The sequence below is a fragment of the Phaeoacremonium minimum genome (genome assembly GCF_000392275.1).
Source record: "Phaeoacremonium minimum UCRPA7 unplaced genomic scaffold PA7_03_scaffold_124, whole genome shotgun sequence".
Classification (NCBI taxonomy): domain Eukaryota; kingdom Fungi; phylum Ascomycota; class Sordariomycetes; order Togniniales; family Togniniaceae; genus Phaeoacremonium; species Phaeoacremonium minimum.
This window is the reverse complement of record NW_006921031.1, coordinates 87,076-101,583: the sequence shown is the minus strand read 5'-3', so window position 1 is coordinate 101,583 and position 14,508 is coordinate 87,076. Positions and strand designations below refer to the sequence as shown.

The following is a 14,508-nucleotide window of genomic DNA, read 5'->3' as shown; positions in this document are numbered from 1 at the left end:
GGACTTAGAAGTCTCAGGCCCCAGTATAGTAGGGGGTACCGTTAGAAACACTCCCGTCTTTTGCTGTGGCCGCTGTGTGCCATTCAACCACAACGCGATCGCCGCACGCCATCAATCTTACTTGAGCAGAGTATAACTCTAGCACGCGCATCCTGGCACTCACCAATCATTGAGAGGCTATCGAACAGCCGATCAGCGACTTACACACGAGGGGACCTGCATCCGCTTGCATACCTCTTCACATTTCCTATTCTCATGTCGTTGAAGCGGCAGTTACAACTCTGACTTCGTCCCATCATCACGCGTTCTGGACAAGCAACTGAGACACTTGCCTCGAGGCCTCTTTCTCCCGGAAGCAAATTCCCTGCTGCTACCTTGTGAGTATTAAGGTGGCAGACAGGCTCGTTTGACAGGGCCGAGAGTCAAAGTGGCAGTCCCGGGAGTCTGTCACGGCGAGATTGGATATATATCCCAATTGGCCCTCACTCACACAACGCCAAATTGATGCAACTCGGCAAGACAATCGCTAGCATTTTCTCGCAGCATCAAGTACCTCGCCATTCCCGCGTCAGCAGAACCCCAGGTCAGGTCCAGTCTGACCGAGACGGACGCCTCTGCAACTTTCCCTGCCGGTCTTCCTTCGCTTCTGCATTGCATTCACCCAGCATTTAAGCCGGGCACGCGCAATTTATATTAAACCCCCCAGGCAGGGCCGACCTTTCAAAAAATTGGTCGACATTTTCCCGGCGAGTACTTCCCCCGGATTCAGCTCTCTCCCGACCAGCCGGGCGAATTGACCAGCGTCGTCAATTGGGACCAGCCGCAACACAGAAGACAGGTGTCGTTGTGTCTCTGTCTGCATTGGAAAGTGAAGGAGAGATTTGGTGTGTCTGGTTTGGCCCCAGGCCCAGGGATCCCACGACTCCGCACTAATACAGCACCCACCACCACCCCCTTTGTGCAAGGCCAATCTTCTCACGCGAGCACAACTCGAGTTGTACATCGCCCAACACTCTTGCAAAAAAGCCAAGCAAGCGAGCATAATCGTTAGTACCCTCGGAAAACGCCAGGAACCACCTTCAACGTTAGCCTCTCATTATTCCTAGGCCAGGAACCCACACCGGAACACCCACACCCCCCCGGGACCACAATTCCTTGCCAGCCCAAACGGCTCTCCACGCAACGGTCCGCAGAGTGCTGCACGCTTGCAATTTCACTTTGGGTCCTCTCCCAGGTACCACAGCCAGCCCAAGCAGCCCCTGGCCTGTCTGCATTTCCCAGCAAGCCAGCATCGCCATCCCCCCCAATATATTGACCCGTCGTATCCCCCGCAAAAAATCTCTCCTGCTTGCTTGCGCATTGTTTTGCAATTCGACACGCACAACACGGGACGCTGCGTAACTCGACGGACGAGAACCGTACTCAGCGAGCGGACGCAACGCACGTCCTCGACGACTTAGACGTTCCATTGCTGCACACTGGACGGCTCGGCATCTCACCGCTGTGAATAGGTGAATAAAAAAAGACACGGGCCACGCAGGGACGGGACCGTACTGGTCCACAAAACGCGAGCAGGATACCCGGCAGAGAGGAAATAACAGGTCAATCATCGTCCAGGCTCCCCTAGCTGGTACCCACGTCGCCCATCCTAGAGATCAACAGACAAAATGTGGGTAGCATATGCGCAACCGCCTGTGCCCATTTACTCGGTCCCACGAGTCTCGAGGCGCAAGGCGAAGAAAAATGCCCAAGCTGCCGCTGCCGCCGCCGCTGCTGCTGCCGCCTCCTCTGACCTGTCCCCGGATTCTTCATCCCAACGGTCGAGTGAACAACAATCGCCAACAGCACCAATGCGCCTGAACACTCAAAACCTGACCGAACTACTGGAACCGGCAGTTGATGGCCCACCGTCTCCTGAGCGAATTAGGGCCCTAAGCAAGCAGATGAAGCGTGGTTCCGTCATGGATAGACACCAGAGTCACCAGACAACCTCGTCTGGGTCGTCTTCCTTGCGATCGCTTGCCTCAGCCGATAGACCATCATGGGAACAAGCTCTGGAAGGTATCTCGCTGTCGAGACGGTCGTCTCAGCGCTCAACATCAAGCAGCATGCCGTCACGGGACCGACCAGAAAGCGTGCAGATTTTTGGTAAGACGATCTTCAACCGCCGAGGCAAGTTGAAGAGGGAGAGCAGTGCGACAGGCTCGTCTGGTAGCTCCATGTACTCCACGGATGCACCCTTCGACACTGTCACCAGCCCGCCAACCTCCGCGAACAAGGAGAGCTTTATTCCGGCCATCCTCAACCGCCGACGGACACTGAAAGCTGAATCGGCCGAAGAGTCAGCTGCACTGAGGAAATATCAGATATCGGGACCGTATAATTTCCAGCACGTCACCCACACCCAACGAGACCATCTGCCGAACCTGCAACGGACAAACAGGGTTGCCCTTCAGTCAGAGCTTGCGGCATTGCGATCGTCCCAGTCTCCCACAAAAGGCTCACTACAGGGTATTCAGGCCGAAGACTTGCACTTTGCAAACTTCTCATCTGAAGCCCTGCCGGTAGATGAGGAGGACACGGTCGCGGCCTCTTTCGGACCGCTCGCGCGGGTACCAGAGAAGTCACCTCGGCGTCTGATCACACACACTCGATCTCAAGAACAACTCCGCGCCCCACCGCCACGCCCACCAAGATCACCAGTCGAGCCAACTTTTGTCCCACCCGTGCCGCCGCCGCGGATTTCCAGTCGGACATCGACTCAATTTGATGAGATTGATCCTTTGGCAAGTGGTATCTTTGGTCGACCGCAGACGAGTGGTGGCTTCCGTCGGCCGCAACCTCTTGCCTTGGACATGGATGGTATTAGTCCCCCAGCTACGTCACACGGATTTGCCGCCCAACAGTCAGACATGTCCGAGCAACGGTTTTCACGCCTATTTGTCGCTCCTGATGATGCAAATTGGCCATTGACGTGCCCCATCAACCACTCTTTCGAGGCCGCGCTTCCAGATGTTCCAGAGGAGGAAGAGCAATGTGTCTTAGCTCGTCGCTCCCGTCTTAGTGTCAGGAGCAACAATTCTTCGCTGCGAGGGAGCCAATCTGTTCCTCTCCTCCGACAGCTAGTACAGAGCCAGGCCACGACAGCGCGCCCGCCAAGTGGCGAGTCTGTCACTCTTGGTCGCTTTGATTTGTTTGCTGCTCAGACAGCTCTTCGAGAGGGTCTCGAGAATGAGGATGGCGGAGTTGAGATACTGCCGCGAGACAGCTGGGAGGAGGTCATCGACTATTGTTATGACCATGAGGCCGAAGCTGACTGCGACTATGCCTGGGACCGCCCGTCGCTCGACCTCACTCGAGACGACAGCACAGTCACCCCTCCCGCCGAAGACGACATTCGCCACTTCCGAAGCAGCAGCCAGGTCCTGCCAGCTATGCTCACCCCCGGCGGTTTTGATGTGCCTGCTTTGAGCCCGGCCAGCCAAATTTCATCAACAACCATGCAAGAGGCAGTTACTCCCACAGCCCCGGCCATGTCAACGAAGTCCCCAACGCGGTCCAACTTCTCCTTGCCGCGAAAGGATGGTCGTCAGGCACCTCGCTTCTTGCACGTCCGCACAACTTCGCATGCATCAAGCTTCAAGGAGTCGCAAGGCTTCACCCTTTCGCCATCTCTTTTGATTCCAGGTGACTACCACCAAGAGCTACTATCCCACCAGGCCGAGCTCCGCGAGAACGATGAGTTTGTCGGAAAGAGTCCATATGAGGAGCCCACTCTTACCCTGAGCACATCAAACTTGTTTGTCCAGTCACGATCGAGCGCATCGACCACTGGAAGCAATGATTCATCGCGATCAGGATCCGAGCGTCACATATCGACGGCATCTACCGCCACTGACTACACCCGCTTGACCATGAGCACATCTTCAATCAACATGGAGGACATGGTCACCAAAGAGCCGGTGCCGTCTTTTGTTGACCATGATGATGTCACGGAGCCTACTCACACCCGTAGCGGCAGCAAGGCTAGCCCAATGGCAGTCCTTCTAGAATCTGAGACTTTGGGATCACCTCTGCGCCGCGACTTGAACCGAGGTAGCGACACGAACCTGTCCAGCAAGCGAAGAGATTCTCTTCACACTCGGCGTGGCCGTGCTCGCACGACGAGCCTCAGCACTCCTCCGCCTCCGGGTCAATATGCGCTGTTCCCGCAAATCAACATGACTGGCCCGCGTATCTAAAAAGTGTCACAAACATTAATCTACCCCATACACTCACTTATAGTCCACTTAGTGGACGCAATCGGATTCCCTTTTTATTTCAGCAAGCGACATGGTCATTTTGGGGCGGTGCATTGGAATCTTTTTCGCCATGTCAACAATATCATTCTTGCCTGGCTAGGCGTTTCTCTTCTTTTGGAACAGCATTTGAAGCGTGTAGGAAAGAGAATTATAGAATTTGGGCCCGCACGCGACACTCCGACCGATCTATTGTCTGTCAACAACACCACAGCATTACAGTCAACTGTTTTCACCAACCGTTTTTTGTCTTTTCGGAATCGTCTCCACCACTAGGGAGGGACCGGCCCCTGTCCCTTGTCTGCACGCCTGTCGCTTCCGGTCTTGTACCTTTTTCTTTTTTTACCCTGTCGATCAGTGTTGTCATATGGGATGGAGTCTGCTGCGCGCGTGGAGCCTTGGAAGGCTCCTTTGAATAAAGAAAGAGAAGTGAAGGCAACTGGGCGCTCCAAAAAGTTTCCGAACGTTTGAGGTTCGTTGAAAACCACAAAGCGAAAAGAAAAGCAGCCTCGCGGGCTGTGTGCGCAAACAACAAGTTCTTTATTTATTTTATTTTTTGACACGAAGCATCATGGGTTATGACCGAGAGAAATGGTGCATTTTCAATGTATATACTTATGATGGTTGGGATGAGCCATCGTCCCCAAGGGGCTGGGAATCTCAGCCAGCGGATGGGTGTGGAGGAGGCATGATGAAATCGCCTGAACGCGGGGTATTGGGGGATGTACGTGACGAGCGAAAGGGAGGTAGTCTCATTTGAGTGGACTTGAGATAGATGGGATTTCCGCCATAGTCTATCCGAGAGAATGCAAAAGAAAGTCGAATACTTTTGACCGTCCTCAATTGAAGATTGTGAAATTGAAGGGACACTTCACAAAGGTGAGTATGAACCTCAGAGGAAAGAATCAGAAACGGGCGATGAGATGATAGCTGGTATCAGTCGGCCTTGTTAGGCCCCGAGGGCACGAGACGGTGAGTTTGAAGGGGACGAGACGTTGGAATCGCGGAGAAGCCGGGACTTGGAACGGATGTCGTCGAACTTGATCGATCTACGTCACGCGCATGTCTCGGATCTTGCGCCGGGCCTTGTGACCGCCAGAACCTGCTTGTCCGGGTCACCTTACTTCAGCTCAGCCACCAGCTGAGCCACATGACTACGCACGTGACCTGAAATACCCCCTTAATTACCCCTGACTTGCCTTGTGCCTCGGTGAGGTACGGTGAGGACCTGGAGGTCCAGCACATTCTTCTCGGTGTCTACAAATATTGCCGCTTGACTACTTCTACTCCTGCAAACGGCATTCACAGTCACGGATGGTCGATCGGAGACTCGGACGCCCATCTACCAATATGCGCCGGCGCCAGCAAAAGCAATTCTCGGGCATCGCGAGTCATGGGCGGTGGCAAAAAGAGAGTTTCCCGAGACATGGACAAACATACCAGCGAGCAACCGTTCGTCCGGGACGGTAGCCGAGGCAAGTTTCTCGTGGCTTTTTTTTTTCTTCTTTTCTTTCCTCCATTTATGACATAATAATCACCCGACGGAGCATGATCCCGCTGTCCTGGGACGAGTCAGGACCACGAGGCGCGACAGAGTTTCTGGTTGGCACGGTTGCTCCCGCCCAAACGACGTTTAGTCTGCGAGCGAAAAACGACGTCTTTGGGAGCGCGTGTAAGTCGGTGATAGAGGAGTGTCGATTGATGGATACGTTTGTTGGGTTGGAGGATCAAGACAGAAGCATGGTCAATCTTGTTGCCATTTTTGGACAGCCAAGTTGATGCCGATTTCTAGAGTAGGACATATGGCCCAGCGAGGCACCACCAACTCGATGTAGTAGCCTAGCCGGTATCAGTAGCAGCAGTTGCGGCTTTTGCTCACGTCGGTTGCTTGGATATGGTTGAATGTCTAGACAGGGAAATGCAGCAATTAGCAGGGTTGTTTGGGTAAGGGAGAAATCCAAATGCCATGTCAGTTCCCAGGGGACTGGTTGTGAAGTGTTGAATGCCTCCGGAGCGTGACAATCTGGCCGTAACTTCCCTCCCTGAGTTGCATGTGGTGTATCAATTGGTAATAAAGACGTTTCAGAGCACTCGAACAGTGAGCTCGATATGGTCATATGGTAGTTTCGGAATCGTTCCCGTTGGGTTATGTTTCGTAGTATCGGCAGAGCTGTTGACAGGAGTAGCACACCGGTTGTGAGCATCCTTTACGGCACAGAAAACAGCGCGTCAAGAACTTGAAACATTTAGAGAGTTAATGGATATAGAGAGTATCTTATTCGCGTCATTGTAGGTGGACCTGTCGAAATGCAGTCTTGGAACCTGTCGCGGTCGTCGGATTAGTCCTGGAAAGGGGGAGGAGGTTGTCGTCTCGAAACACTCTCGGTCAAACGTAGAAGCTAGATCGTCTATAACTTATGTTTAGTAGTCGGATAACACTCCGTTTACTATCTGTTCGAGGTTTGTGTTGTTTACGATTGTAATGAGCGCACGTTGAAGGGACGCGACGATCAATCGGCATAAGCCTTTAGGGGACATGGCAGGCTAGACAAGACCGCGAGGATATGTCTGCTGTTCTATGCAAACGTAAAATAACTGTATCCAGAAGGCTTTTGTTTCGTGTGTCTAACCAGTAGCTCAAGGATGGGGTAGTTGTCGCGGTTGGAATCAGGATCGGTGTGGACAGTCGACGAGCAGGGGTTGATCGTGGGGGAAGGCAATTCGTGATCAACACATCGTGTAAAGAAACGATAAAAGTTATTTAACACTGAAAGCTTAAAAGAGGCGTTTCTTTTCAGTATCGAGAGGGAAGCTCGTTGACCGAGCATGTGTCGTTGCGAGAAGCCGGATCGGGGCAGTCGTTGAGGTTTGCAGTCTTGGAAGTCGTCTCCAGGGGCTTGCGCCAACGCCGGGAAGATGTTCGCAAATCCGGAGAAGATGCCAGCCATTTCTTTAAGGGTCAAAATTTAAAGCTTGAGGCAAACATTGTTGGCTCGAAGATTCTACGGCTATCTGAGTGGAAGTCCCTAGTTCTCGGCATAGTATGCCGGGGGAGGCGACCGGGCAGCACAAGCCACGTAGTAGCATTGAGACGCCCAAATAGAAACACCAACATAGAAGAGCCTCGAATCAGACTCCAAGGTGTATTTCAAAGATTCACATAACGTCTCGAGATGTGACGCTGTGCTTCAAGGTGTGCATGTGACCAAGCAGACTTTTCTAAGGGCGTCCCAGTGCCTCTCAGCCCCCGGTGTCCAGGGCACCATCCGCATCATCTTCATACCACTGCATCAATATGACCGTTTTGGAACCGCTTTGCCACAATACTCGTTTGCCCTAATCCGTTTCGATTTTGGTGCTACCATTTGACAGTTTCCGTGTGTCCGAAACCGAGGGTAGAAGGTGAAGAGCCAATGAATACTGCTATGCCATACTTGGAATGCCTTCAATTAAAAGATTACCGGATCTGACTCGTATTACGTCCTGTGTGAATCACTTTTTCAGAAGTGTCATGGCTTCATGGCGGTCCTGTGTTGTGTCAAGAGGCGGCCTTGTCGCGACATCACGCTACCGTGGCGAGTACCGTCGCATCTCGATTCTACAAGCGCGTGCTTTTGTTCCATCCTAGAAGAATGCCAATTTTGACATAGAGATTTATCTTAAGGCCAGTCTAGAATACCTACGCGAAGAAAATGAACAAACCACTATGGCGTCAAATCGTGCGCATCACGAAGGATGCCGAGGGAGCAGCAGTCAGCTGGCCCATCTCGGCGACGCTGGGCACGACACTGCAGGGGAAACGCTCAGATATTCTGATGAGCGGCGTCTTAAACTGCCCAATGCGTACCCGATGCGAGTGATGATAAGCACATCTTCACGGTCGTAGATTGGACAAGAACCAGTCCCGACTTGAGGTGGTCTAAGCTACACGGTCTGTCACAAGATGTTCAAAGGAATGTATTGACTTGCTTCTAAACGAATGCTGACATCAAACCGTTGCAAGGACGTTTCTTCCAAATTCTGAATAAGGTTGGTGCCCAATAAACGTTTCCAGAATGAGAATCCTTGGGACGGGACTGTTCTACGGCTTCAACTGTCGTACTAACCAAAGAGAGGATGGGTTTCCGTTTCGCAAGGATGGATGGCTGTCCCCCTTGACTCATGTTTATTAGTATTTCGGTTCCAAATGGGGCATTGGCAAAAGTTCCTGATGTCTCTTGTAGCCGACCAGGCATAGAAAGAGGGGCGGTAGCTTCAGCTCAGGACGAAGCCATATTCGTTTCCGTGTTAGTAGGGGTTAGGGCCTGAAGCGTTGCCGCCCCGTATGCTCGTAATGTGAAGCCATGGCCCAATCTACGTTGCCGCCAGGGGATTAGCCGTACGTTTATGATTGCATTCCCGGGATGTCATGTCTTCCCTTGGCGTCGGGGACTAATAGATGAGGAGAGACTTCATCGGTGATCGGGTACGTCTCGCGTTGGTAAAAGATACATGGAGCCAGTAGCGTGACTATACCTATACCCTCCTGGGTCCGGAAGACATGCCGAGGCAAATCATTATGCCTGTGACCATGCTGTAAATAGTCAACACCAAGGGTGAGTTGGTTTGAATAGCAAGACGCCAGCAAGAAGACATCGAGATCGCTTCTCGACGCTGTCACGTCTCAGTGAGTAGAAGTCAGCTCGGGAACAGATAGATGCATTACGGGGTGGTGAGAGATAGGCGAGCCAAGCAGGGCTAGGGCGGTACGCTGTGTGTAGCCAGGTCAAGGAGCCTATTCCACTCCTCCAGACTACGCAGTAGATTTAAAAGATGGCGTGCGTAGGCGCCTCCTCCATCCCCACGTAACGCGGAAAGAAGCTAGAGGAGGATAGGATAGGGCGGCTGTTCCGGCCGGCCATCGGCAGTAGGTAGGTAAGAAAGACAAGGCAGGTAAGGTAGGCCTGGGTGTACATACTGCATTGTACCTAGGCTTCTAGGAATGGTCGACTCGGTGCGTCTTTTATCCCCAAGTGGCGGGTGGGTGGTAGGTTAAGGTAAGGTAATAATAGGTAGGTTGGTAGATAGTAAGTAGTAGGTAGGTAGATAAATAGTAGGTAAGTAATAAATGTACGCAGGCAGGCAAGCAGGCAGGCAGATAGGGCAGGCGGTGCTATGCACATCCACACACACACACACACACACAGCCAAGTCCTGGAGCCCCAAGATTGCTGAAGCGCGCAGCATCTCTTCCTCCTTACATCCCAAGAAGGGAAGACACAACAGAAGGAATGGCGTACTAGCGTCGTCCCCATGATGAGCCACCATGAGTAATGAAAGAAGCACGCGGTACTGATACCAACGGAGAAGTCACAAACGCCAAAAAGCAGTAATACAAAGACATAATACAAGACAGAGCAAGGAGAGAAGCAAGGCAAGAGTTCCAAGTGCCCGCGAGAGAGCGACAGGCAAGCAGGGAGCCCAACGACGACAAGGTGGCCAGTCGCCTAGTTGCTTGCGAAGACAAGACCATACAATACGACGCAGTACAGCAGTGCCGCTTTCCCCAGGCGCATAAATAGGTTTGCGCGGAAGCGAGCGCACATGACAGGCGACATCAAGATCAACAAGCAACAGAAGACTCGACCAGCCGCGAGAGCCTTCCAGAACAGGGCAAGGGGCAACAAGGAACAGCATCTCATGAGAAAGGGAAGCCTCATGAGTAGGAGGGAGCAGCAGGTCAGGGTACCTGTGTGCATTTAAAAACTGGAACAGCCCAGCCCAGGAGAGCCCATCGAGCGGTGGGGTGACCCGGGAAAAGCACCTGTTCGTCAAGCCCCGGAAAGTCGGAGCTCGCAAGCACCCACACAAACGCGACTCTTCTTTGAGCCTCCTCGAACTTCCCCGACCTTGCGGCGAAGTTTGACAATCAATCAGGTGATCAGCCTCGAGTTTCTCGAAGATACCTCTTGAGCTTAACTTGCAGCTGGCCACTGGCAGTGCAGCTTCCGGTACGAGCCACAACCAGCCCGGAGTCCCTAGTACACACGGCCAGAAGCGGTCACACACGCCCCCGAGCCTCGGTGGCCCGAAAGCGCGCGTACGACACTCACCTGCAAATCCTTGAATGTCTAGCCATCCAGAGACCGCCCAGGGCTGTATGTATTGCCGTCCCTTCGGAGGGTGTCACCTGCGATATATACCAAGTGGCTGGCGACAGAATCGCCGCCCTTGGGACCAGACCTCAACCACCACAAGCAGCTGCTGTAATAAAGGCAAAGATAATACGAGCCAAATCGTCTCGACCATACCTATAGCGACTGTAAGACCAGTTCGCCATGGCCCACGACGCAGACGACCAGAGATATCTCGACTATGTGGCGGACGATCCCGAGGTATGCATCAGTCTTTTCTTCTTCTCGCGCCTCCATCCCGTCTTTTTCCCTCTCCTGTCTGCTGCCCTACAACGAGGCAATGGAGGGTAGTACCCGCGCGCCCTCTGCACCACTCACATTCGTCGTGTCTCAGTGGATATGGCGGGTAGCGGAAACGCACATACAGGGCTGGCTATATCCCCGGAACAAGTGCCTTGCGGGGCAAGTCCAATCTCCAAAAATAAAAAAAACAGCATCCAAAAACGTGGGATAAAAACACAGACGTCATAGTGTCGTAAGGATACAAGTGCATACCTAGCGGGCCGACAGTCTGTGGTGGAGTGTCCAACCTGTTGGCAAGGTTGGGCGGTGCTGGTGGTGGTTGCGAGCATGGGCATGCTCAGGCCACCACCTAGCCAGCCCCTTTCCTAGAACCTTCTTCGTCCTGCGACCCTCTCCCGGCTGCCAAACGCCTGCTATCCGAGGCAGCAGGCCTCTCGAGCCGATCCATGTTTGTTTGTGTCTTTCCTCGGGTAGATGGAAGTGCCTAGTGGCATGCTGGACTCCATCCTGTTCCGGGCGCAGAGAAACAAGCGCGCAAGCTTGTACCAGATCGATCTCTCGGCAGCTGCGCGAATCCGGGGTCAAATTCAGTCAGTGGCCCAGAGGCCGGGCTCTGAACCCCATCACGAATCGGCGCCCGGCGGATGGTTGCATTCCTTGCCACTCCGGCCCCAGTGGGCGTGGCACATGAGCCATCAACATGACCCGAGATGAGCGCATATGGAAAGTTCGCGAATGCGGACGGTCCGTTCTTGCCCTGGCAAGTGCAGAGCAGAGAAAAAAGAAAGAAAAAAAAAATCTACTTCCCGAATGCCCGAGAATTTTCAATCGCACCCTTCATTAGCATATATGGGCGGGTATGGCCGTTGAAATCACGAGGTTTTTGAGTGTACAGCGTCATAAGTCGCTAGAAGGCCCCTACTAATTGGTCCCACCCCCGGTAGATAATCGCAACCACGCCGCTATCACCCCAGTTCACACCCGACCTTGAGGGCCTGGATCCCCTTGGCGTCTCCCAGCACGCGATCCCGGCCGCTAATCGAGGCCCCGAACCACGGTCCCGGCACCCACCGGCTTACAGCTACCCCACCGCCATTTCCAACCAGCGAGCTGGAGCTGGAGCTCGCAACTTCCAGCTGCAGTCCACGACAGCCTCATCTTCCAGCTCCCTGCAAGTGTCTGCAGGCGGCAGCACGGCCCCCTTCCCATTCGCGCCGCCTCCCAGGCCCATCAACACCGCACCCACACCAACTTTCCAGACCTCGGGCGACTGGCAATCATCTGGCAGCGGCTCAATCTACAGCGGCTCCGCGTCGCCAGTCATACCACTCCATTCCAATCCTTTCGACTTTCAATATGGCCAGGGCGGCCCAGAACAATCATATGGAGATTTTGTGACACCAACGAATATTCATAACGTTCAGCCCGGCTTCGACTTCACGTATCCCTGGGCGGGGAGCGGAGACAGCAATGATGGCGGCAGCTCAGTGCTCAGCGGCGGCATGGGCCTCAGCAGCTCACTCCCGGGAACAATGCCGTCCGGCATGCGCCCAGGCCTTTCGCTAGGGGCCAGCCCGGAGGACTACTCGGAAGGAGCAGAAGTTGAGGACAGACGGCCTAGCTCGAGCAAGCGCGCAAAGAAATCGCCAGCTTCAGATAGGGCGTCCTCATCGTCTCAGGGAACCCATGCTAGCCTGGGACCACACGGCACGATCTCCGCGACACCGCTCGACAGCGGGACAGGGAAGCAAAAGCCCATGAGCAAACTGCGGTCCGCGGCTCGGACATCAAAGAACCAGGTGCACAGACCAAGCGAGACGATGGAGGAGCGCAAGTCCCGGAATTCGCACAACATTGTCGAAAAACAATATCGAAATCGATTGAACGCCCGCTTTGAGAGCTTGCTCAACGCGTTACCCGATACCATTCGCGGCGAAGGGGGAAGTGGAGAGGAAGGGGAAACGCAGAATTTCGACATTGGGGAAAAACGTGTGAGCAAGGCTGAGGTGCTCGACATGGCCCGGAGACACATCCAATCCCTTGAGAGAGATAGAGATGCTCTAGAGAAAGAGAGAGACGAATTGCTTGAAGACATGGAGCAACTGCGAGGGACATTCACGGAAGGGCTCCAGCGAGGAGGTCAGCTCCCGGAGCCAAGTTCGAAGCGCAAAGGTAAAGAGCCTGATCCTGGGGAGGAAGAAGAGGAGGAAGAAGGGGAGTGAGCCAGGCCCATTTACCCTTTTGGCACCAATCAGTCCGTCGCTTCAAAGAACAGGAGGATCCAGGCTCGGCCGCCTTGCAGCTACTCCGATCACAATGTGCAGTTTCGATCCCGTTCGAGAGGGAGAAAGAGAAGGACGTAAACCCGGAGCTGCTTTGCAAAGCAATTGGGCTCAAATATGGGTTTGACGATACTGCTTCAGATTGAATGAGTATTGTGAGCCGCTCCGTCTCCTCGCACCTTGTTGCGTTTTATGCTTACTGCAACCATCCCCAGAGCTCTACTTCCTCGAGCTCTGGGTAGATATCAATTGGTTCAGTATTGCAGCAGGGTTTGCAAGAATGTCGGTTATGTTTTTATGCGAGCTTCTGGGCAGTTTTGGGAGAGCCATCGTCGGGACGGTGAATCTCAGCTGCCCTTGGTTTTTGGCTTATGTTATGGCTTCTAGGTCACGACCACGCTCATGATGGATTGACGACGCATAGATTTGTTTCATAGACGCCCTCGTAGATAGGCTGTCTCTTTGGGGTCGTAGAGCCTCAATTTCTCTGCCCAATTTCAATCCTATCCCTCGATAGCGATCTCCCCATTCCAAACGTACTTCAACTTGAAATACTAGATGTCCTCCACTCCTCGTTCATGGCGCATTCCAACACCGCGATGGTGGCAGTAGAGCCAGTTCCTTGTCACCTACCAGGCTTCTCCGACCCAGTACTTTTCGTGACGAGCGCTCGTACTTGAGACTTCTATGCGCGTCCCCGATATCCTCCTGTATGATAACTACCAGGTGAGAGACAGGTGCAAATGCCGCAAAGTAGATTGAGAAATAATACCAGTTTAGAGGTGTAGGAGGAGGGAAATACTCAACACCACTTAGTACTAAAATTTGGCTGATAGTTAGTAGACGCATGCCCCCCAAAGAGACTCGCTGTAGAAATATTTACTCTCTCATATTACACTGATAAACACATCAGACTGAGACTTGATGATTGACTTTTGGTGGTTGTCTATGAATCCTTGGTCGACTGTTCCCGGACCTATCCACTGAGGCAATGTCACAATATACCATCCTGAAAAGCTAATGGCTGCACTTGTAAAATTTTCATCTGAATGCTTGGAGAACGTGCAATTGATCTAGAAGTAAGAACGATTGAAATCCACGTGTTTTATTGACGGCCAACGAGCCTTTGACACCTGTAGCCAGGGAGTCTTCCTAACCGAATTCGCTTTCTGGCTGGGAGAAACACTCCTTTCCTGTACAGCACATAGTCGCTTTATCGTGTTCGAACAAGCGGTTCGAGCCCTTTCGAGATGAAATCTCTAATTCGAACGACACATCTGCCTCTGGACCTGAGCGAAAACTCGAAGTGCCTCAAGACAGCCCTCCCCCTGAACGCCGCTACCTCATCACAGCCCCCCCTTACTCGATAAATGCATCCAGACAGACCGCGGTGACATTGACCGAACCGTATAACGCCTTTGCCGACAGGTCATTATAATTAACACAGAAAAGCGCAAAGATCAGATAGCGCATTCTCTCCTTTCATATCCAGCCAGCTCCTCCCCAGACACC

At 53.1% G+C, this 14,508-nt stretch overlaps 1 protein-coding gene across 1 annotated transcript; it reads left to right on the top strand.

Annotated features, from left to right (window-relative positions):
• Window positions 1–2,912: 2,912 nt before the first annotated feature.
• Window positions 2,913–4,241, top strand: UCRPA7_1655 (putative pak-box p21-rho-binding protein; the record flags this gene model as incomplete). Its single annotated transcript, XM_007914234.1, has 1 exon — window positions 2,913–4,241. The coding sequence occupies one exon, from the start codon at window positions 2,913–2,915 to the stop codon at window positions 4,239–4,241; it is 1,329 nt and encodes a 442-aa protein (XP_007912425.1).
• Between the last annotated feature and the right edge of the window lie 10,267 nt (window positions 4,242–14,508).